The 25,650-nt window shown below is 36.9% G+C and overlaps 1 protein-coding gene across 1 annotated transcript in view; it reads right to left on the reverse strand.

The window, feature by feature from the left end:
- Positions 1–25,650, reverse strand: part of LOC150095818 (hatching enzyme 1.2-like) — a 71,489-nt gene that overhangs the window by 11,382 nt on the left and 34,457 nt on the right. The window contains exons 6-8 of the mRNA XM_090409359.1: positions 23,335–23,452; positions 19,992–20,167; positions 3,572–3,820 (exon numbers count right to left, since the gene is read on the reverse strand). Coding sequence (XP_090265485.1) covers positions 3,572–3,820; positions 19,992–20,167; positions 23,335–23,452 — 543 coding nt within the window. The remainder of the gene's footprint in view (positions 1–3,571; positions 3,821–19,991; positions 20,168–23,334; positions 23,453–25,650) is intronic.

Consider the following 25,650-nt stretch of genomic DNA (forward strand, 5'->3'; position numbering starts at 1 on the left):
CTATGAAACGAAATACATAGTATAAAAGTATAAAAAAATTACAAATTGTACGTAAACTTCATTGCACATAATTCATAAATGTTTTAGGCAAAATAAAATGAAGTGCACATTTTAATCGTCGTCACTCTCTTCAAATATATCACTTCGTAGATGTTCTTTATGAGTGGCCGGACGTCGTCATCACTTGGAATCTCTTGGACATCATTAGTATAGTTTTCATTACATACTTCAGCTGGTTTAGTTATGAAAAAGTCAGTAATAAGGCCTTGCTTACCACCATGCTGCAGTTTCTTATTAAGTTCATAATACGGAGCTAAACAAATATCGAATTGTCTCGTGAATTTTCCAGAGCGCTCCATTGAGAGATCATTATCCATAAAATTATTTTCTTGCCAAGTTCAATCCTTCTGCTAATTTCTTTAAACTGAATTCTTTAACGAATTCATCGCAATCAGAATCTTTGGCAGAACTTTCCTCTCCATTTGGTTCGCCGTCATCTATTAATTGTACCAGTTCCTCTTCATTTAAATCTATTTCCCCATCAATTAATTTACTAATTTCGTTTTCAACCATATCGCAAAAGCCTTCTAAGTGGCCATTACTATAAAAATAAAACTTTTATATAAAAAAGCGTTACATATTGTATGTAACTCACCAGAAAATAAAGTGCTCAGCTTGAGATGAACACACTTTTGATTCTTAATGCACTTTCCTAGCAGAAACGAAGACAATTTTCAACAATAAATATTTTATACGGCAAAGAATTGACGTACATGAGTGCTAAATGGCATTTTCCCTAATATAAATTCGCTACTTATAACTGCATGCGCGATACGGGCATACGCAAATTTAACTAAGATAAAATTTGAGTTTTAAGTCTCGCGTCGAAAAATATATGAAAAGATAAGGGGTTACTACAATTTGTAGACCGTCTTATATCAAAACCGCGCCATATAAGTACTGCGTTATATGAGGGTTACCTGAATTTTGAAAAAAGAGTTGTCCAAATCAAGTCGTTTCTGTGCGGACATGGTTCCTAACTGTTGCCGCAAGTTTATAATTTAATGGCACATTAGCCAACAAAAGGTTCCTAAGTATGGCCACCCCACAGCAAGCTTTCTCGATATGGCACATCTAATAGTCGACGGGGACCACATACTGGCAGACACTTTTCAGTAAGAAAATACATAAATAAAAAAAAAGAAATAAACGAAATATCTTCTCAAATAGAATATTAGAAGAAAATCGGCATCACTAAAAGAATGTTGTTTCGAAGGAACGAATTAAGATAATCTCGATAGAACATCGCTTTTTAGTAATAAACATTTTTAAAGTATATTTAATTTTTACTAATTTTATAATTTAATTATTTTTAAAATTAAAAAGCGAAGAGATTTAAGTACACCATGAATGACAGCTTGCTTGGAGAGAGTAGCAAGTCGTCATTTTGGACGCATTTTGCAACAAGAAATGGTAACAGTTGAAAATGGACACATTCCTCCCTAATTTTCTTAGTTGTTTTACTCACTCTTTCGAGATTTACCGCTACAGCGCAAGCAAACATCAGCAACACCCATAAAGTGATATCTGAATTTTGGTAGCAAAAAGAAAAACATATGCGCTTGCTATCGAGCAGCACCTTTTTAATTCGTGTAAAGAGACTGCAAAGCAATAGCAAATAAATTTTTCCATGAAAAATTAAAGGGGCTAAGAGTTCAATCATCAGGAATCTTTGCTAAATATGGAAGAACTTTCTGAAACTAAGTGCTAGTTGCAAAGCGAAGCCTTTATTCATTATTGAACTTTTCTGGAAATCGTGAAAAAAAACTGAAATTATTTCCTCATAACTTTGATTTTAATTATTCGCTGTCGAATAATTGGTTGGACACCGTGAAGGTGTGTGTGTGTGTGTGTGTGTGTGTGTGTGTGTGTTATGAAAGCAAAGAATGAATGCTCAGAGAAATGGCAGCTAATTGGATTGTGTGTTGCACGTGATTATATGGCGTCAGTAAAGGAAATTTGGAACCATCGTCAGGATAGAATATATAAAGGGTGGTCTAATAAGTTCGCATTAAAGGTGTAAAAGAAAATTTGAGATTAAAGTACATTTTGAATGGTATTATGTTCTAATATCCAAAATTTATAGAATGACAAAGAATAAAGAATTATTGCATCATTCATCTGACAGTTTAATTATTCAGAAAAAGAGTTCAAGACCGTGACGGACAAGAGCCACCCATGGAGTCTGTGCAGCTTAAAGTGGGAGTGTTACTATATTGGAGGAAGGTTATGGGTCACTCACTTGGAGGAATGAGGAAAGTCAAGTGTTAGTATGGGGGTATTTAATATGGGAGATGTTTACCTGATGAAAGAAAAAGAGCAAATAATACAATAAGTAATAAATTTTTGTAGCGTCTTCGTGAATATCTGAAGCATCGTACACAAGAACCTACCAAGGAGGGGTTGGATCTTGGATTTCATGTAACATCAAAGAGAGTATTGATGTACCACATTACCAACGCATAAGGATTCTAGGTAATTAATCACTTGACCATTGAACAACAAAGATTAAAGCCAAGGATCTTTCTGGAATGATAATTAGAAAGCATCTTGAGTGTTATCGCAAAAGATTGCTTTGATAAAAGAATTTGAAAAACATTAAATGAGAGACACCGTTGGGTCGCAATTGTTCTGATGGAATGGACAACACTCAGGGATATTTGCATAACTTCATGGCCAAATTTATCCCTACAAGTGAATTTCGTAAGAAGTCGGCTGAATTAATAATCAAGTTATTAAAGAAATACGAAAAACTATGGAGAGATTATACATCCCACGAACCCTTATTAAATTTCATCGATGTAGTTGAATACTAGGTTGAATATCAATTTGGATAATTAGCAGGGTTCATGTCATCGCCACATGAGATACGTCTCTTGGTGAATGCTGATAATAGATTTAGGTTACCATCCTAAACAATGTCTTAATTCTAAGAGTCATTGATATGGATTAGAATAAAGTTTATCATAAGAATTTCTTTTGGTTATTAGAAGTACACACACATGACCTCAGTGTAGTGTAAATAAAAGAAGTCTAGGCTTTCAAAAAAAAAAGATAAAAAACTGTTCGCTAGTTTTGCACATTAATGGGCCAAAATAAAGAAAATGAAATCTGATATTTCATCTCTCTTGAGATGAACTTATTTGCCACTTTTTGTAGCAACTGAATTGCAATTGTGAATATTCCTTTTTACTTGCTTCTTTCAAAAATATTGTTACAAGTAATACGAATGCGTGAGAAGAGAGCGAGCACACCCGAAATACTTCTAGCCGAATCTAAAGAAATAAAGATGGTGGGTCTGTGTGAACAAGAACATACCAGGAATTTTTCTTTCACGCCATTTAGCACCAATTATCGCTTAAGAATAAGTACTGCACTCGAGAGTGCAGCAAAATATTGCTGAAGCACGAAGGGTAAATAATGAGCATGAATTGCGATCGTACCAAAGCACGATCGCTATTTATGCATTAATGCAAGCTTTAATATAAATGATATGGAATGAAACAATTACCATTTAGGGCGAGAGACGAGGCTGAAATCGTGTCGCACTTATATAAGAGTTGAATCTTCCTTAAATCTCCATCACTGAGTCCGTGTCTTTGTCCAATGGTTGCACCCACAACTTTAGGAAGAAGCGTGAGAAGGTTTTGATCTTTGGAGAAAGCCCTCGAACCATAATGCATGATGGAATGATAATCGTAAGACAAATTTAGATTCCTCATTTTCTCCAAGGAATACTTGGCAAAGTTGTACTCCATCCCTATAACAGAGAGAGAAGAGAAGATTTAACTTGCGAGTATAACTTGTAGTTGTTGAAATTTCAATTGATAAATTTGGAAAGCAAAGTGTGGAATGATTCCTAGTTATGAATAAAATTTAACGAAAGCATGAATAAAACCTGGTAAACATTTTTCTAATTTCTGTTTTGCATAACATTTACAAAATAATTCTTCTAAAACTTTACGGATCTGCAATTTAAGAGCAATTATTATGTGAAATAATTAAAAAAAACCTCATATTCATAGTGAAGCAATTCCAAATTTAAGAAGGGTTACTTAATTAATCCAGCGAGAATCTGCTCTGTCGTATGCTTAAAATGCCCAAGAATAAGCACAGTAATTAACTTTGGGTGAGAAGCAAGCATCATGAAAACTACACGTCCGTCAAAATTCAACGACGATGTCTAAGCAATAACTGACTGCCATTGAGCACTTGAAATCGCAAAAGAGTTGACCTGCTTTTGTTCGTGAGTATCAGGGAAATTTAAATATGGACGAGACCGACACTAATACCTTCTAATACATCTTACTACTTAGCGGATGCTAATGAATTCTCCATTGAATTATGATGGCCGATTAGAATATAAATAAAGAGGAGATTGTTCTAAATCGTTACCAAGTGGATGTGGACTCGACATACTGGCATGGGGGGTGTCATTAAGTGACTTTCATCACTCTCTGTAAGACCACTTCTCTTCTTATTAGTAGCGTGAAGCGAATGGAAACTACCCGAAACGTTTGAGTTTAAGTAGTCATTTTTTAATTAAAAAAAATACTTAACCCGTTCATTTTAAAATCTTCAGAATATTACGGTGGGCCTTTTTACCTCCATTGCGCAATGCCCTTTAAGATGGAGCAGTGGCCTGATTATACTCTCGTTTCTCTCTCTCGAAGAGCGCGAAACAATTTAATTCTAACTGAAAAACCCAACCTTTTGGAAAAGTATGTGGGATCACGGGGATCAAAAGCACGTGCATGAGGTCCCTCCGTAGAATTTCCATTTCTTACTGAACAAAAGGAATGAAAATTAAATGCATTTCTTTCGGAGAAGCCCACCCGAGCAACTGAATTTCACTCAAGCAACAGGAACGGCAGAGAAGAGATGGAATTGGTACACAAGTGAAGTCCTTCCCCGACCCAGTACGTTCAATCGCAAATACAACCAAACCGACGATTGTATTGTCGCTGTTTTCGAACTCTCTGATGTCAGTCGAATTAATTTCCTGTAGGAGAGTTCTTATTGAATAATCGGCCTTCATGGTAACAGCTTCCTTTGTTGTCCACTAAGACGGTGATGCAGTTCTTACGTGAAATTTACGAAATGCCTCGTCAAGAACGAGTAATTGACTGTTAACTCGCGGATGCGTAATGAAAGTCCAGTTTAATTACATTAAATTTTAATTCTCAGAAAATGCGAGGGATGTCCTTTTATTGGAGTGTCACAGCATTTCAGTAGTTGCAACGGCAACACTTCTAAGCGATCGCCGACTACGAATTAAAACAATCATCGACACCACAATCCGGACTGCTGCAGTTTCGGTTCAAAGCTGAATATCTTCAACTTTGCCACTTGCATTTGACAAAAATACTTAACAGACAGGACAGCTCGCCAAGGTGATCGAATTAATAAAAGATCACTTTGACCTATTCGTTTTTCTTACATGGAAAGAAAAATAAACACACATTTTGGGGTTGCCCCTGCAGGCACTTTTCCCAGATGAGGGTTGGACAAAACTTAAGAATTAAGGCAGAAAAATCCGTCTACCAGTTTCACGTTCCACTGGATTTGAACCAAATTGGAATGAAATATCGCTATTCTCTTGTTCCGAGCACCCAGCGAATTTCATTCAAGATAGATTAAAAATAGAGTACGTGTTCTGCGCAGAACACGTACTCTGGTTCACACGATTTCTAGTTGTTTTTTTTCTCAATCAGATTTGTGTTACAGTTTTTGTCTATAAAAATAAGCGAAATCTCAAGGTATTATATAGAACAGTGAGATGGCAGGAAGTTGGCTGCAATATTATCTGCTATAGGCTTGGCAACTCGCATGTTGGGAATGATATAAAAATAATATAATATTAGTATCGGTTACTTTTCTGACATTATTTTCAATAGTTATCATGTGATTCATAAAAAGCCAAAACGAAGGTAATCAACGGAAAACAGAAGTCACAAGGTAAGTAAAATGGAGCGTCACAACAATATGCTATGATGCCCAAGTTGCCCTTCATGTCAGACTGAACAAATCATCGTCTGACTTGTAGTAAACGAGTGTAACTTTTTTTCTTTTAATGATATTTATTCGTCTCATTGTTGCAATAAATCCAGCAGGAAAATGTTCATTTAAAACGGATTTCAAAATCGTGGAACTATAAAACTTTGAATTAAATATTTTTCAGGTTTCATGATTTTGAAATCTTTTCAAATGGATATTTTTATGTTGTTACAGTAATGAAAAATAAGCTTCATTAAATCAGTCATGCTTTTCCCTTAATTGGATGCTTTCTTGCTGCGACTGATATCGAGGACTTCTTGCAACTGTATCGTCGTCATCTATGCCGAAGCAAGTGTTTCTCATCTTTCTAACTGGACGCTCTCGTTACGGAAAACGTCCCTCATCAATAAAAAGTACTAAAATTTCTCTTCCCGGAAGGAATATTTCGAGTAGATTAGTTTCCTTTATATCGAGGAGGAAGTCCTTTCCCAGTTATCTTCTGATGAACATCCAGTTCTAATATATCGGGTTACCATGATTTAATCCCCTTTGTCACGATGTTCTTTGGCCAGCTTAAGTTGGCTGCAATTATTACCGAAGCACTAAGGCTAGGCGGCCAGTATATTGCATCTGTCAGTTACGTGTTTTTATCAATTGGGTTCCCTCTTTACGGAGTGAAAAACCCGAGCTTCCTGGAATAAAAATCCACCACCATCCCACATTCATCGCGAGATTCAAACCTGACAGAAAGGCACATGTGAAGTCTGCGTGTGTTAATGGAAACACTGCCATTGATTTTTCGTGTTTTTCACTGAAAATTTTCAGTTGCTTTCGTCCCTTGTTCTTGTGACTTTGACGTATAAATACGCATACGTCGAACTTGTTAGGCATCAACTGCTGCAATAACGAAACCTTTTTAAATGCATTTTTTATTTTTATTGAAAAAAAAAACCAATTAATATGCTCAAAGGTGTTCCAGAATCCATTCTGTGTTTCATCCGGAGTGCATCATTTAAATCTGAACTTAAAAATTAAAAGACAATTAAGATGTGATGCGAGCAATCTTCCATGGACAACAATAGAGTTTAAATGTTCACCGCTCTTATTAGTTAAGATGTATTAGTTGAAGGTATTTTATAAAATTTACGTTTTGAGAGAATCCTTAATTCAGTCTGTAATAATAATAATAAAAAAAAAAAAATTTTTTTAAATGTCCTTTCGCCAGAAAGCTCTCGGTCTTTCCAGTCGGTTATAAATCTTTGAATCGGTTTGAAAATTCATCGAAAAAACAGTTAATAGAAAGACAATTCATCGAAAAGGAAATTCGCCGAATAAACAATTCATCGAACGATAATTTAACGAATGGCAATTCGTCGAAAATGCAATTCATCGAAATAAACAATTCACCGAAAATGTTTCGATGAATTCTTTTATAATTCATCGAAAAGTCATATTTCTTGCAAAGTAATGTTTAAAAATGTTCAGTAACAATACGGAACGTTACTCATATTACAGACAACATACGGAAGGGATCATTGATACGTAATAATTATTTTCTTGCATTTTAGAACATTTAATATAAGTGTACATCCTGCTTCATTGTGCAGATAGCGATTTATCTGTAGAGAAGACATTTCGTTCTATCAAATTTTGTCACAATAACTCTAGTCCGACTGAAATTAAAAAATTCATTAAATTTCATCCAGCCAGAGCGGAATTTCTAATATTATTTCTGAACTTCTTTACGGAAATGTTACGATAAAAGTGATCCATTTGGAACTAAAACTGAACCGTGCAGACAGCTTCTTGTTCTGAAAACATTTGCGAATTCTGCTAAGTCTGAGAGTTATTGTATACATAATTTCGACACTTTTCGATATGCTAGAATGCGCTGTGCAATCATCACAATTTTAGCAAAATATCTTCAACATTTCAGATCCTTATCCATAAGGATCTGAAATGTTTCATTTCCTCTACGTCCTCTAAGATATCTCCCCACCATTCTATATTCTGCTTCCCATCTGTGCCTCCCATACTTTTAAATCTTGCGAGGGTGAGCGGAATATTTCTTATAACCACCGTGAAGGATTTGAGTTAGAACTTAGTAACTTACACATTAGTCTACATATTCCTCACGAACTGTTATACACTTGTTACGACGATGCAGCCATTTCGAATCCTCTGTTAAAAAATCTTTCCCTTTTTTCACAAACCAGTCCTCAGCTGCAGATATGAATTCATATTTGTAAATTTTGTTCCTCTCAAGTTTTTTTTTTAATTTGGGAATAGGAAATAGTCAGATGGAGCGCCAGGCAGGGCCGGCTCTATCGAAGGTGAAAAACTTGCATTTGCACGGTGCGTCAAATTTTGGGAGGTGGCAAAATTGGCCTAAAGTATACGAAAAATAAATCACAAAATCATTTATTCCTTCTCTATTGAAACCAGACTTCAGGATGTCGTTAGTTAAATTTTTACGTAATAAAACTTCATTGTACTGTATATTATTTAAAAATCATAATAATTAAAAGAATGTAGTGTTAAAGAGTTAACTCCCTCTCTCTCTGTAAAAATAATATAGTTTATGATCATTTTTCCATTAAATTATGAATTTATGCTGCTATTTAGAATTTATGATCAGAGATGTTGAAGCCTAGCTTAACAGTATGGCTTTTAAGACGTCATTAAAAGATTTTTTAAGGGGAAGTGGCGGCAAAATATGTTACTTCACGGGGCGACAAAATTCCTAGGGTCAGCCCTAGTTCTAGTGAATATGATGTTTGAGGTAGACATTGAAATCCCAAGTTGTATGTTGTCTGGATTTCATAAGCAGGTGCATTGTCCTGCAAAAGCAACACGCCTCTGCTTAGTTTCTAGCAACGTTTTTCCTTCAGTATCTCCTCCAATTCCTAAAGAGCTGATGTAACAGTTTCTCCTTCCCTGCTGACGTTTTAGTTCGAAACTTCTTTCGCCATGGAGAACCTTTGTGTCTCCACTCAATTGACTGTTGTATGTTCTCCGGGTCATAGTGACAAAGCCATATTTCATCAATTGTCACAATACGAGCTAAACATTTGCACCTGATTTCTCAAAATGATCAAAAATCCCTTGATGACAGCACACGTTTTCTCTTTTGGTCGGCTTTCAAACCTTTGGGGACACTTTGCTGAGAGTATCTGCATGCGCAGATCTCCAACTCCCTCCCTGGATGTCTCCAGAGAGTTCTGTCGGATGTAATTTTCTTGAGGAATGAAACACCTTTATGAAATGCTCATTTAACATCTCAACTATATCCGCCTCAGTGGATATCATTCACTACAACTAGTATGCCCCGCAGAAAATCGCTTTCCGGACGAAGTCGGATAAATAGTAGTTTACCGTTTATAAGTGACCTGAAACATACAGGGTGTTCGGGATAAATTTGACAGTTTCGTAAGGAAAAAGAAAATCTTCTTTGTATCTATTAAATTTAATGAATTGACAAAAAAACATTACAGGCAGAGTTAATTACAATACTATCAACAAGATTTACTCAAAATAACCACCATTAGCATCGATCACAGCTTCAATTCTGCTTCGGAACCTCGAACAAGCTGATGCTACAGTCTCCCTGGGAAGGGCCGCAAAAACTGTTTTAATTTTATCCATTAACTGGGCTTTTGTATTACTGGAAGTGCGATTGGTGTCTTTTTCAACTGCACCCCATACAAAATAATCCATGGGGTTAAGGTCTGGGGAGTTTGGAGGCCAAACATTTGGACTGGTGAAGTCGTAGAAATTTTCAGACAACCATTTTTGACTTTTCCCAGAGGTGTGGCAAGGGGCCGAATCCTGCTGCCATACATACGGCCTACCATTGGCTACCCTTGTTATCCAGGGCTTGACTACAGTTAGCAACTCCACGAACAAAGCCCGAATTCCAATGCCAGGGTTCTTCAACACCTGTTCCTGCAGATTTGCGAGGAATTCTGCTGTACGAACGCAATCAGATCGTCTGCTAGGGATCTTTCTTCTTGCTACATCCTCGTAGTCACCATTGCAAGTCTCTAGTTCATGCCTGATTGTTTTTACTGTATTCAGGGAGCATTGGGCAGCAGTCGTAATATCCTTATTTTGATGGCGGGCACGAATCATCATGATACAAGTTATTCTCTTCCATGATTCAGGTGGGTTCCAGCTATCCATCCTTTCTGACATCTTGTATATGAATGAAGAAGGGTCCAAACTTTTAAATGAAGAGAAGTGTGTGTTAATACATGTAACTTACGGAAAAATATAATTAATTATAAATATGTCAAATTTATCCCGAACACCCTGTATATCCCTTTAAAAAAAAAAAATAAATAAATAAAAAATTGCACTCACATCTTCACGCCTCTTGCCTTATAATTCATTTTTCGGTGAACTGTATTTTCGATGAATTGTATTTTCGATTGACTGCTGATTGATGATTTGCTTTTACTGGGAATTACCTTTCGAGGAATTGCTTTTTCGATGAATTGATTTTTCGATAAATTGTCGTTCGAATGAATTGTCTTTCGGTTAACTGTTTTTCGGTGAACTCTCCGGATACCCTTTGAATCACATCTAGAAAACAAAGAACTTTTATACGGTATCTTCAATCCACGGTGAGTTAGCCAGTATAATGTGGAAGTGACAGGGATTTTTTCTAACTCTTTTCATCCCCAAGACAGATAGGTCTCCCCAATTTTAATACGCAAACATGCCAGTGACAGATTACAGCACACAGGGAATACATTTTCGCGGCATACCATGCTGTCAATAAACTGATTAAATTTATAAGAAGTAAAGTGATTTGTCTGCGACTTTAAAATGCAAAAGAAAGTGCCAATACAGGCCTTCATTTCCGTATTAATAAATTCTTTCATACATTTTTGGAGAGAGACTGAGAAGACGACCAAAATATCTAATAAACATGCTGATTTTAGATCTGAATTTGTTGCACAAGATAAAATTGCAACTATGCAATTTTATCTTGTGCAACAAATTTTACCTTTATCTATTATACAATAGGATGCTATCTTATGGTCTTAATAGAAATGGAAATTCCTAAGCACGCTATTCAAACCTACTGAAACATCTGAGTAGCAACAAAAATAGAAACTCTTAAAATGATCCAAAGGTTTTTTTTTTAATCTCAGAAGTTGTACAATCCCAAAGTAATCTAATAATTAGATTACTGCCCTCTTTCCATTCACTTCGGGTCTCCAATGAGAAGAGTGCTAACTACGCACATGAAAATCATCTAGAACGTAAAGACATTCACAATATCCATATTGTGGCGAGCGATCTTGGAACCAACATCTCTATGGGAGACGCTATGCGCGCAACTAATCAGTAAAACAGAAAAGCGGTGGAGAGCGTAAAAAGTTGTATATTATATTCCAATATGGAATATAATATACCACTTTCACACGCGAAAGCTTCGTACGCACTTAGTGCTGTGGAGTGATTGGGAGTTAATTTTCATGGGTTACCCTGTAAAGACTAAACGTGGGAATTTTTAAATCCTCTACGGGCCTTCATTTAGCTTAGGTGGTCTCACATCGGGTGACGAAAATCGTGTACTGTCCCAAAATACCCATATTACACGGGATGATTCCAACTCGTTGTCCAATGGGGAGACGCTCCCCACTCGGTCAGTGACAGTGAAGGCGAAATAAATTTTTGAAACGTTGATGTGGTCTTAATATAAAATAATGCATCAGTCAAGGACATGATCTCAGAATATATCGCAATATTGAAAATGACTCTTTCCATGTTGTAAGGTACAGAAAGAAAGAAAGAGTTTTGTTGTCTTTTCTGATTCAGAGTTTGGACTTGAAAAACTAAACAGTTCAGAAATGTTTCATTGTACATGAAACGAATTCGTAAAAACTTCTTTACATCCGAAGGCGAGTTAGAGTATTTTCACACCCAAAACTTAACACTTGCTTTCAAGGTAAGACTTTTTTTTCTTTCGCAAAATACATTTCGGCCACAGCAGAGAATACTCACAATGAACAGACATATCAGGCTTTTGTGTCATGACTGCAGCGGCGTCGGCAGCAGCATCAACCAATCCCTACACATGAGAATATGAAAGCAAATTTTGATTATTTCAAACACAAAATATTGTAATCCATGCCGAAATAGTTTTCCCTCCTTTTATGTATTTCCTGTTTCACACTGTGGACACATTCGCCACTCCACATTACAATACCACTCTCGTTATCAGTTATGCATTATTTATGCATTAGTTATTCATCACCGCAACCATTGCTTTTGGACACTCTTCGTATTTAGCATTCGTGCCACAAAATCTACGTTTTCTCATTCATAGCATGGAATATGACGAAACAATTTTTGTATGATTGAGCTTTTCTAGTGAATACTGATAGCCCTACATGCACTCGCTGCTGTGTCCGACTAGATACATGTATTACTACTTGCTGAATCATTCATATAACGGACACGCAGTTGTACATAATTGTCTTGTATGCCAACCACGGAGTATCTGAAGGAATATCAATCATGTTGACTAAGAAGAAATCTAAAAGATGGCGCTAGACCATATGTTTTGGCAAGATTAAGTATTTAATGCCAAAAAGGAGAGAGGGAAAGCTCTGAAGGAAAAACAAACAAATTCGAATAAATAAAATATATTTCAAGAAATGTAAAAAAAGAAAGAAATTAAAGTATCAAGTTGGCCAAAAAAGCAGGCATCGGATGTTCTGTTGGGACAGCCAAGAAAGAATGTATAACTGTGGTACCCAAGCCAGTTCTGCTTCCAAAATTTGAAACGATGATGGAAAGATTCATCTGTACTGTGGATGACATTAGATTCAACTGTTGCAGGACAGTCTTCCGTAAAGAAGCAGCCACGATCGCGCAGATGTTGTCTTGCGTTGTAAGAACAAAACAACGTAATTGCTCAAACGTTTATCATGCAAGTAGAATCATCTTGATTTCTTTGTTTATAGGTATGAAAAAGATTCATCCAGTTTTAAATTCTCACTTCTCATCCCCCTACTTCATTTTTGAGAAGTGATACAAGGCTGTACAAGAGAAGAATCAAGCAGCTGGCAGTCATCCAGATTCAGATTTCCATCTTTCATTCTGTTTGCAAGAAAGTATCAGTCGTGAAACGTTGCTTTCGAAATGGCCCAAACAGGAAATTTGTATCCTATTCAAGTGACCTGTTATGTTCTTTTTTGCTTTTTAAATCTCTGCTAAGTATATTTTTACCTCGAATATTTTATCAATATTTTAACCTCGAATTATCTTCCTGCTCTCCCTTCGACTCATTCTTCGAGCGAACCTGATTAATTAATATTTAATTTCAACACCGCTTGGAAAATTTGCAATAATAAACGATCTTCAGAATGGATTTAAAAATCGACAAAAGATCTGACCGGCTTATTATCACTTGCTTTTGGGTAGACGTCGTGGGTACAATCTGAAGAAATTTCAGTAATTGTTCAACAATATCTCTAGGGCATTCGACATATTGTAATTTTCCATTTACCCAGTTGAAAGAGAGGGCCTACAAGCTCTCTTGCAACGGGGTTTGCAGTAGTTTTTTTTTTCCTTTTTTCTCTTTCTCTGTTTATCCTCAAGCGATCCAATTAATGCTGAAATACCACAGCGCTCCGTGAATTTTGTTCCTTCTCCAGATGACTATTAAATTCAATTTGCTAATAAGAGTTTACCCGATTCTTCCTTTTTAAAGTAGATCTTGTATCCACAAATAAACACAATACCTTTTTTAGAACTTTGAATCTTAAATCGTATATCCGAGCACAATTATTATTCGTCGAAATTTGATAACCTTGCTAATTTCGAGAGCAAAACTCGCACGTGTTCCTTTCTTATTTTGGTCATATCAAAACACTTCTTTCTCGCCTTTACGTTTTGATAAGAAGAGAAAACTTAGCTTTCTATGTTGTGCTAATTTCCTCTTTGGTCTTCCATTGTTTAAATACATCCCGCAAGTATTGCCTCCAAAGCATTCAGAAACTTCAGTTTTCTTTAACTACAGGCATGACTCCCTTTCTAAACAAGCAGTTCTATGCGCATCACAAATCGGTGTGGTCATTAATGGTTCTGATAATCGGAATTGGCGACTCATTAAATCGGTTAAGACAGGTTAGGATTCGCTGCCGCTGCTCCTACACTGTTCGACTCCAAACTGAAGAGAAGCTTTTATTTTATTTTATTATTATTTCTATGTTTTCTATCTGCTTTCCTTTCGATACTGTCATTCTATTCCCTATAAAGTACAATCTGTAGGTTTCGAAATCTGACATTAAGAAATTCCTACTCGACTTTCCCCCCCGCCCGTCCATCCATCAATCGACGGTTACGCTGTAAGCTAAAATATATTAATATAAAGCATAAATCATTCTTCTCTGAGATGAATTGCGGATGCTCCCGGTAAGTTACAAACAAGATAAAAAAAATGTGGTAATAAAGGACATGATGGATGTCGAAAAAGCGCACTGTGGATCAGACTCAATGCATTATGGAATGGGAGTCAGGAAAGGAGACTTGAAAGCTTTTGAAGATGAAAAGAAGAAATTTTTAAGGTGGGGAAGCTTGCATAAGGAATTAATTTCAAAATAATAAACCGAACCGAACTTTCCAGAGAAACAATCAGTAAGATGTTTTAGCAGTCTGTTAAGCAGGCTAATTTGCAGATTGGGCAGTGGATTTGGAGGTTTCGTAGCTGAAAGAACATCCTTTATTCATATTCTACGAATACCGATTTAAAATTTGGAAATGTGTTACCGGATAGGATAAATCGACCTAACTACAAGTGATCCAGAGAAACTGTGTTCTTGTGACATGATAAACATGTTTTGTTTCTAACTGCTTTAAATCTCCACCTTAGCAGGGGCGTGTTTCGCACAGCACTATACAACTTTTCACTCCTAAACAGTCACGAAGCATCCATGTTCAAGATGGGATTTGAACCCACTCCTTATTGTTTGAGAGAGGATCGAACTGCCCAGGTTAGTCAATAATCGTGAAGAGTTTCACGTAATAAGTATCAGCCAAGTGTGAAGTGCTGCTCATAAAAAGTATTAGTGAACATTCGCCTTCGTTAAAAACTAACCGAAACGTATCGGTTCCCGATAGTTTCTGCTATCGTTTGTTCGGGAAGCGGCCTTGTTTAGCAGTGCATTTTATGTGTGTGAGAGAGTTACGTTATTTGTGAATGAAAAAAAAAATCGTAAAGAAAGATTCTGTTTGAAAAATAGTTCGTAGCTTTTTCTGCCTATGATTTCGGGGAAGAGCGACTGTTACTGCACACTCGAAAGTGATGAAAGAAGAGAGATCGAAGGCATCACTTTCTAAATAAACTGAAAGCGTTTCTAAATTAGACGCTTTCAGAATTGCTTCTTCATGAAATAACACCGAACATTATTTGTATCAAAGAGATTTTGTATATGGATCCTCCCATTATCATCACAAACATTTAGAGAATCATAAAAATCAAGTGGATATGATATTAAATCCAGCATTAGTTCAAAGCATAATACAGAAACTCTGGTCAAATTTCGTACGAAATTTGACCAGAGAGCTTAAGGAAATACACTCGCCGGCATTTACGAGTTGACCTAGCCGGACCTTATAGGAGAGATGATCGTTTTGCCCACGCGTCAATATATTGGGTTCCTATTGGTCCATTTTGATAAGGTTGCACTGGCCTGACAGCTGTTTCAAACTGGTTGGTGTTCGTCAGACCAGGCAGATACTTAAAGCCCTCTTTAACAATTAGGAGATTCCCCAGACCACCCGCTAAGCGTGATCGTCGAACTCGGCGTTGGTTTCACTCAGTGATAGGCTCACCCTACCACTGGGCAGAACCGCTCATATTCCAGGGAAAACTACCCACTGACACGGCCCCACACGAATCATCCCGGAAACCTTCCCACAGACACTCAAAAAGCTCTCTCAAGACAAAACTCCCCCGAAATCTAAGCCCCTCCCCCCTTACCTGGAGCGAAATTCCAGAAGAAACTTAAAAGAGCGAAAACTCTCAGTACTGAGAAACTCGAAGCATCGGAGAGGCATATTTTCCGTAAGTGAACTCTCGGTCGGTGCGTAAAATCTTTACTAAATATAAAGAGCCGGCTTCGCTTCGGCGATGCAAACATGACAAAAATCAAGTGGCTATTAAATCCAGCATTATTTCAAAGTCCAATAATACAGGAACTATAAAAGTTTCGTACGAAATTTGGCTAGAGAGCTTACGGGAATACACTCTCCGGTATTTACGAGTTGCTCTAGATTTAATATCCACTTGATTTTTATAATTTTTGCATCGCTGAAGTGAAGCCTTTTGGTTCTTTATTTTAGTAAATACTTTTACGCACCGACCCAGAGTTCGCTTACGATAAATGCACCTCTCCAACGTTTCAAATTCCTTAGTATCGAAAGAGAGTTTTTGCTCTCTTAGGTTTCTGCCTGGCCTCTGACGAAAACCAACCAGTTGAAAACAGCTGTCAGACTAGTGAAACCTTATCAAAATGGACCAACAGGAGGCCAGTGTATGGACGCTTGGGCAAAGCAATCATCTCTCCTGTAAGGTTCCGCTAGGGCACCTCGTAAATGCTGGCGAGTGTATTCCCGTAAATTCTCTGGTCAAAATTCGTACGAAACTTTTATAGTTTCTGTATTCGGCTTTGAAATAACGTTGGATTTAATACCCACTTGATTTTTATAATTTTTTTCAACGCCGAAGTGAAGCCTTCTGGCTCTTTATTTTAGTAAGTATTTAGAGAATCATTTTAATGATGGTACCAGACTCTATTTTATTTATTTTTAGGAGTTTGTAACAATCTCACGAGAATCGTGATCTGTCAGTCCTGACAGCAGCAGATATCTCCAGGGTTTTTTTAGTACTCTTGCTCTCCTCCAGTCCAGAACTGGAAGAACTTCATATAGATTTTCAACTGATGGTCAGTCAGCAGGCCTCACGAGGGAAGCAGCAGAGTTTTGCCTTCCGGCATTAAACAGGAATGTTTCATGCGCCTGCTCATAATAACAGACGCAACGCTCCGGCCTCGTAGTCTTTATTAAAAGCATCTCGTAATTTCCAAAACAAGAATAATTTGACATTTCTCTGTAATTCTATAATTGCCATGTATTAGATTTTGAACATTTGGAACATTTGTGAATGCCTTGATATTGGAAGATGGCCTGGATTCAACTCATTCCTGATTAAAGTGTCAATATTCACCCTGAACCACTTCTCATTCGTCTCACGTTGCTCTTTTCTAAACGGAGAAATCCGCCAGAAGCTAATTATTTTGCTGTTTGCACATATAATAATCAACAATAAGATGGACTTCATCAATTTCGATCGGCAGGAGGATTATCTTGTCTACGTTATTTACCGATCTCCCAGCACTTGTCATGGAAAGATTTAAAAAACTAAAGATGTTCGAAATTCGTTTGGATGGGAAGTACCCAAGGTCTTTCCTCTGCAGTTTCCAAATGGGTGACGGAGATATCAAGTTTAACCAAATGATGGGACAGTTTACGGATTAATTTTTCGCCTCTTCCCCCACCCTCCTTCCCTCTCTATCAATGATCTAGAATACTGGTCTTTTTCAACATATAAAGAACCGAAGAAAAGTACTTACTGAATATGAAAAGAGAATTTTTAACAGTTTCATTTACTTGATTAGACTAAGAGAGAAAAACATCTCGTGCATAATAACCACCAATACAGCAATAAACACCAGAATCAATGGGACATTTTGATAAATATCGATTCCCAAATGTGTAAGGGATACTACACATCCATTTCCGAGAGCTTATGAAAATATAACCTTCGGCCTGGGAGCTGCCTTGGTCTGTACTAGTTAAAAGGCAAACTCAAACCCACCTATTTCGACGTTTATTTAGGGCGTTAGGTTTCACTGGCCTGTTTCGAACTGTTAGTTATGCCTAGTCTCCGATGAGAACTAAAAAGAGCAAAAATCCTCCGACCAACCGTGGCTATCGTCTCATATTGAGATGATTGCCACATCATATCCGTCAGGAAGCTGCCAGGCTAGCGAAATCGAAACGTGCTAATAAAAGGCGAATCTGTATACTCGTATATACTTGACTTGTAGGTTGAGTTCGTGTTCTTAGGTACTGAAAACAAAGGCAATCCTCGTGCGAAAGTTATAAGCTCTTAGGAAAAGTTTAATCTGGCTATACAAGAATATGGACAAATACGGATTTATAAAAGTGCATTTCACGAATTTTTGTGCGTAGTAAATGTTACTCAATGCATATTCAGATTCCCTTTTAGCAAGCAGACTAATTTACGGAATATTGATCATAACTGCGGAGTGGTACGTAGCTACGCACACTGGAAGTTACGCGTTAGATTGATTTCGCAGTCAGTGACAGCTCAATTACTATTTTCACAATTAACAGTAATCTTATTGGCTATATATATTTGGCAAACCTGATTTAACTGGACACTCAATTCTGTGTAAGTTATTTGACATTTAACGAGTACTTTTGGTAAAGTAACTTTTTTTTTTTTTACTTACTTTTAGATGTCTGAGATGAAACTTACATCTTTGGGTCAATATATATTGATCCAATATAAGATTATATTTATGTAATCTTAAAGCTACAATCAGGAGTTGTTGTTTTTTCCCCCACAATGAACTTTATACAGGAACATTATCATGTTGGATAATGAGAAACCTCGCAGTGTGCACTTTTATAGAATATACGACCGACGAGCTGTCCAAAATATCAGTTTGTGATCTAATAATACATATTAGTGTTTCTGCACGAGCCTGAACCACTGGCAGCAGCTGCACTCCAACTCACAGCATGGTAAAAATGCTCACTTGAAATATGCGAAGAACTCCGCATATAAAGTGAATTATTTCTGTTGCACGTTCTATAGGTCACTCGCTTCCGTTATTTCCAAGTTTGAGTAAGGCAGCTCGTGAACCCCTGAAAACGATATCCGGCGTTCGTCAGTGATGTGTGGGAATCACGACCGCCATGGAAACCAAGGGAAAGCAAACGCCTCCACTCTCGATTTCCCATTTGTAACTCCGATGCTACTCTTTGTGAATCATCTCAAGGATCGCGTCGATACAATTTCTTTTCGACTTTCTTGGTCCATTGGATTACTTCGTGATTTGTACACCTGCATGTTCTGCTTTCATAAGATTAGCTAATAATGAATTTGTTGGTTCAAGCGGTTTTGTAGCAGGAAAGAATAAATAATTGTCGTAACAACCTCTAATTGAAACCTGAAACTCCTTTACGCGATCCATGTCGGCTGCTTCTATCGATGTGTTTCTTGCACAGTATCTCCATACCCCAGATTCATAAATATTTCGAAAGAGTATCAGTTAGTTTTAACTGTACTTCAGTGCATAATACAGAATGAAAAAAAAAAATTACTATTTTCCATTGTGAATGAGAGCTTTAGTATATCTATTACAATTCATCTCTTTTTTATTTTCTTTATGTAATAACCTCTACTTAACTATAATCTGCTTGAAAAGCAGCTGCGCTGCTGGGTTGAGTATGTCGAGCAGGTGGTTTCAAATTAACGACAGGCCAGTTCGGTTTCGATATCATTAATAAAGGTTATATCGATGGCAATATTCTGCCACATAAAAAATATCATAAACAACTACATCTGTATTTTTATGCAAGTAAATTGATAATGACCACTAACAAAAAGTGATGAAAATATTAGTCATTAGAGCAATTTCATTCTTTATTTTTGGGGAGTAGGGGGGGGATGAGTCTAGATATATGGATTGATGTGTAGAGCAGAATTAGTAGAAAAATAAACTGTTTTAAGACTGACTGTTATTATACCAGTGGGCAGAGAGGACGAATAATAAAGAAATGTAAAGTATACAGTATAAGCCAGTCGACATATATTATTTTACCTGGCTGAATGTTTTCCCAAAGAACAGTGACGTAATAATCTCTATCGTGTCGGCAGTGTTCATGCCAGAATCCCAAAGTGTGCATTAACTCGTGAATTATTATCCCATGAGTCAAACATCCGCGACCCAGAGATACGGGATGAATGCCGTAGTGCTTGCCAACTGCTGACGAGCATCTGAAAAAAAAAAAAAAAAAAAAACATAAAGAAATACAAACACGCACGAATGTAAATTAAAAAGAATAAACATATATTAAAGCAGAGCTATTTACAAGATAATTCGAATAATGAATTTTTGTAATAGCGAATGTGAAGATCAAAAAAGGGTAGAATCGCTAATGTACAGCATCCCAATAATGGGTGTACTCGCTCGCATTAATGCAACTCCTACATCAATAATGAAAACGAAATCGATCAGGAACTTCCCTTGGATGAAAAGGAATTGGAATAGATATATATACTGGGTTTTGTTCGTTGAGTGCGCTGTCAGGAAAGAACTTGGGATTAATCATTTGTTATTCTTTTGTGTTCCATAATGACCCTGGTTCTGTATTAAACGTTGGCGTTCGTGCACAAAGAAAGTCGATAACCAAAATGATTTCGCTGCTGCCGGAAAATTCCACACGATTTTCCGGCAGCAGCGAAATCATTTTGGATCATTTTGGTCGTCCTTTTGCTCCATCGGATGTGATGCCGTTAGTACTGCGGAGCTTGTTGAAGCCTTAGCAAGACTTTCTGTTTGTTAAATAATTCGAAGATCTACAGTTGGAATTATTTAAGTTTCTTATCACTTCTGAAATGCGATGACTTCTGATTCCTTTCGCAGGTTACCTTGAAGCCACGGGGCGAGTGCACCGTTTTTGTAACGGATTAATAGAAAAGGAATTCGATGTTGATTGGACATGACAATGACGCGCTTCCTGACTAAATAAGTAACAATTAAAAAAATAAATAAACATACATCACTCCAACAGCGGTAGAAATGTCGAAATATGACGTCTTGAGAAGTTCCTAAAGCTTCTCATCGCCACTCGTGACTCTTTCTGAAGGTATCTGCAGGATCCTCAATTGCGATTCTTCATACGGTATCATATTATTGAGTGCGCTCCGTGTACTTAAGACATTTTCAATAACAGAAATGTGAATATGGAAGAAAATGAAAGAATTGAGAAAGGAAGTGCGTAGGAAAAGCGCCTCGAATAGCGTGCGTGCACATGTGTGCATGCAAATGAAATATCGAGTATGAATTAAATACCATCATTGCGGTTCGGCTCCATTTAGAAGGTCAACCATTAAGGCAAAAGTGTGAGCATAAAACTTTCAGCGCGACAGTCTTCTAAACTTTTAAAGGTATGTTGAGTTAATTCATTTTAAATTATATCGAAAACCTCTCCAGGAATAATCAGTAAGATTTACAGAACTAAGCAACTCGTCGAGACCGATTGCAATTTCGAGTGTCGTTAGCTTAGCCGAACTGCTTTGAGCACTAACGCGTACATCTGCTTCTTCTAGAGCGAGAAAAGAACACAAGAAACCAGTAAATTTAGCAAAAACGAGTGGAACAAAACGCGTTTGCGTTCTTAAGGAAGATAAGGGCCGACTAAACTTTCCATTAACTTGAAACTAAAGTTGCAGTCGTTAGCTAAACTTGACACGCGCTTTCAGTGATGCATTCAAGTCGCAGCCAAAAGTAATTTACAAAGCGAAACGGAAATTTTCTGATCTTGTGCAAAAGAATTACATGAAACCTTTCCAGTGAAGAAGTAATTTCGACTTCTTCGTAGGTGTAAGACGTTTATTAAATTCGCCCAAACAGAGAAACGTCCTCCCCCCCCCCCTCTATGCGCAGTTTGAATCATTTTCATGTAGCGCAAGTTCATCGTTCGGAATGTTAATGGAACATCATTATGACCTCGTTCAAACTGTTCTCAGTTGCTTACCAATTTCGGTACTATTTTCTTCTTCCTTTCTTTTTTCCTCATCCTTATAATACCTTTACTTTTTTTCCCCCATTGACCCGATAGTAATTTCTAACTGTTCGCTGTCGCCAAGCAGAAATTCAGAACACACCAGTTGATGCAGGGCGAATGATAGTTTGCAAGTGATGTCACTTTTGGTAAAAACATCTTCATTAATTGTGATTTACGCGCCGATAAAGTTGGTTTATGAACTTTAACATTTAAAACGTGAGCCACCGCAGTCCTTTCGACACCCACCTGCTGTTACCTGCGAACTTACTGTTGGGACAAACAGCTGAACGGACCAATGCAACAGTGTTCGGAAGAGTACTAATACAGTTCTCGCGAATATATTCAAACTTCAAAATTACATATTTTTGCCTACCTTATATTAACCAATGATGGATGTTTGCTCTTTTTAATCCCAATTCATAATGTGCCTAATCCTAATTATACTATAAAATTAACACAGCGTGATCATCTGCGTAATAATAGCAATTTAGGAACTTTTTTTATTTCATAAATTAACATTCATTGAGGTGAAATCGTTAGTAGGAATAAAATTTTGTTTCTAAATGAAATTTGGAATTTTCAAGTTAATTTGAAAACATAACTCGAAGAAATCGAACATTCCTTGAAGGATGTAGATTATTCAGACTAACCTATATCCGTAAACTGCATCAGCAAATGCGGTCAATATGGACTCTAAAATAACCGAATTGCCATTTTGAAAATTTATGGTGTTTCTTTAGAAATATAATTTATTTTTCGTGAGAATGTTTTTTCCTGTAGTATTTTGTAGCAGTCTAATTACATACAGTGCATCCGATATGTTACTAAACATGATACATCTTGTACCTTGACGCAAAATTATGTTTGTACTTCGCACGCAAAAGTTTCTCCACAACTTCGAAATGAATCAAAACATTGCATTTGAGTGCTCACTGGGTAATAACTGTTATCTGTATTTGGTAAACCGTGAGCAACAGGTGAAGGAACGAACGACGAGACATGCGCACTTCGATTAGATAAGAGCTAGGCTCGATTCTTCTCATGACGCTAGGAATCTTTTGACGAGCTTTTTCTGTCTGAATATCGAAAAATAACAGATGAAATCCTGTACAAAATACAGTGCAACAGATGGTACAATTCAGATGTTACTTGTGTAGTGTAGAGTGGCCTCCCGCCTCAGTCCTAGAATCCTATTATAATAATAAAGCTACAGGAGTATAGAAAAAGTTGATATGGTTCTTAATTACTTTTATAGATAGAAGTGGTTCTTTTATGAAGTTTTTTGAAGACTAAACAGTTTTTAAAGGCTACAAAGTAGACTAAGTAGACTATTTATCTCACTGCAATGGAATGTTAATAAATAACGCGTCTTACCCGTAGCTTCCTATTAGGTGGACATAATCGGCTTCCTCTTCCCTTGGGACAAAACGAACGCATGTCTTAGTGTGGTATTCCTCAAAGGCTTTAGCAATAGCAGCTCTTTCTTGATCATCTGGAGGGGAAAAGTGAAATGTGGCCAGGTAACTCTGTACGACAGTAATAACACACTCTTTTATTCTGAAATAAACAGTTCATGTTCCTACCTGATTTTTTTTACTTGCATACCTGAAAATGAAAACAATGTTCTAATGGCATTGGTAAGGGAATGCTATTATGACTTCTTTATTACAATGTCACGTCGTCCAAAAAACAAAACAACACCACAAAACGAGTTTCAAAATAGGCTGGCTTTCCAGCTAGATGTCGTGATCGTTTTAATTTGTAAAAGTTCCATTTTTGGTGTCTACAGCAGGGTTTCTGGATTATTGTAAAAATTAATATTATATCACGAGAAGTTTTATTAATTGTGTGTGTGTGTGTGTGTGTGTGTGTGTGTGTGTGTGTGTGTGTGTGTGTGTGTGTGTTATGATAAATATTGAACAAAATTCTTAGCCCGCTCACAGTACAAATGTACTATAGATTTACAACAACTTTTTACGGCGGGCACCACATAGGTGAAGTGAAAAGTAATCTGTTGATATTCTTTTGAACGAGGTGGAAGTTAGTCTTCAGGGAAGTACGTCATGGAGTAGACCGTTCCAGAGAACTGAAGTAGATGGAATCATCGATGAATGGGAGTAGCAGATTTCGTTGAATTAGTAATTGAATTGTATGCGGATGTTGGTTTGCTGTTGCTCGTGATATTTTAGGTTTAGCGGAAAATGAATGGGAGGAAGGGGAAACACGATGAAGCTAGTTCTGCTGAACACCGCTCTGGAAATATCTATAAAGACACAGTGCTGACCACGCAGACAGTAGCTGGAGTCTGCGTGAGAAGGAGCTCATCAGTTAAATGAACTTTTCTTTTTTGGAAAAGCATCAAGAAATTTAGAGAGGTCTTAGATGCACCAGTCGAAATGTTATAGCAGTGCTGTAAGGTTTGGAGGAAATGAAGTAGTAGCTGGACCGATGAAAAACAACTTGTTGAGCTAAAAACTAAGTGAAACCCAAGATACCATAGAAGTGATGCCGGAGAACGCAAAAGGTGTCAGTCCAAGGAAAATGTTTTGACACTGCCTGTTTAAAAGGTAAGTTAAAGGAAAAAAAAGACAAAATGCAACTTTGTATTTTTTGCTAGGAAATAATGAAAGAATTAAACCAAGAAGTAGTAATAGTGAAAATAAAGAAACATAAACACGTCTGGATGGAGAAAATTAAAGAAACGCAAATAATGATTTACCTAATTACATACTGTACTTCAGCATAAACCATCCGTAGAAAAGGAAAACGTTGAAGAAGTATGGCGAGGGCTCAAGAGAATTGGACCACCCATAATTGGTCTAATTTCTTGAAACATCATAAGCTTCATGAATGTGAGCACTATTTCAAGAGAAGTTTTTAACTTACATGCGTGTATTGTTTCCCTGCCGTCAGTAGTCTTGTTCTGTATATTTTATGCAAATCCTTCTAGCGAAATATTTTTAACTTATAAGCACTTTAGAACCATGAGGGTGGGCTAAGGGTTAAATAATTCAGACACTCTGCTCTAGAGATCAGGATGTTTTGAAGCCACTTGATGCCTTTAATAAACAGGATGATATTCATGTAACACTTAAAGGCATTCTAATCTGTGTAATCACGGTGGAATTAGTCTATAGATTGGTGGGTGGAGGCGGATATGCTAACTACTGTCAACACGACCTGCAGGAGAGTCGGAAAATAATATAGTTTTATATGCTCGTATATAACCGCAAAGTTTGCTATAATTACTGAGAAGATGGGCAGATGTTTCAGACATTAAGTGGGCTTCTTTATTAGTAGAATCTAACAAGTGAATAAGAAAACTTTATCCCTCTGTTTACAAGTATCAGTCGATTCTTCAACTGAAGCACCATTAAACTCAAAGATGCTTCAGACAAAAATTGTCTGAAATACTAGAGAGAAATGTTATATTTAGATACCTGTATTATCTCATTTCTTTTTGCCAAGAGTGAAATTAAAACTGGCCTTTGCCAATTTGCACAGCGAAAGAATTCTGTTAATGGAAGTTAGGATTTGTGATTTTTTTTTTATCTAAAAGATACTGCGTATGACACAAAATGCACTGCGGAGCAGCAGATTAGGATATTTTTTACAAAAATTGCGGCGTCTTAAGTTCTTAAACATTTTTGCATTTAAAATATTTTATATACATCCGTAAGCTGCTGTCAC

This window comes from Typopeltis vanoorti, chromosome 19, assembly GCF_054136105.1.
Source record: "Typopeltis vanoorti isolate ZY-2024b chromosome 19, IOZ_Tvanoo_1.0, whole genome shotgun sequence".
In the NCBI taxonomy this organism is placed as follows: Eukaryota; Metazoa; Arthropoda; class Arachnida; order Uropygi; family Thelyphonidae; genus Typopeltis; species Typopeltis vanoorti.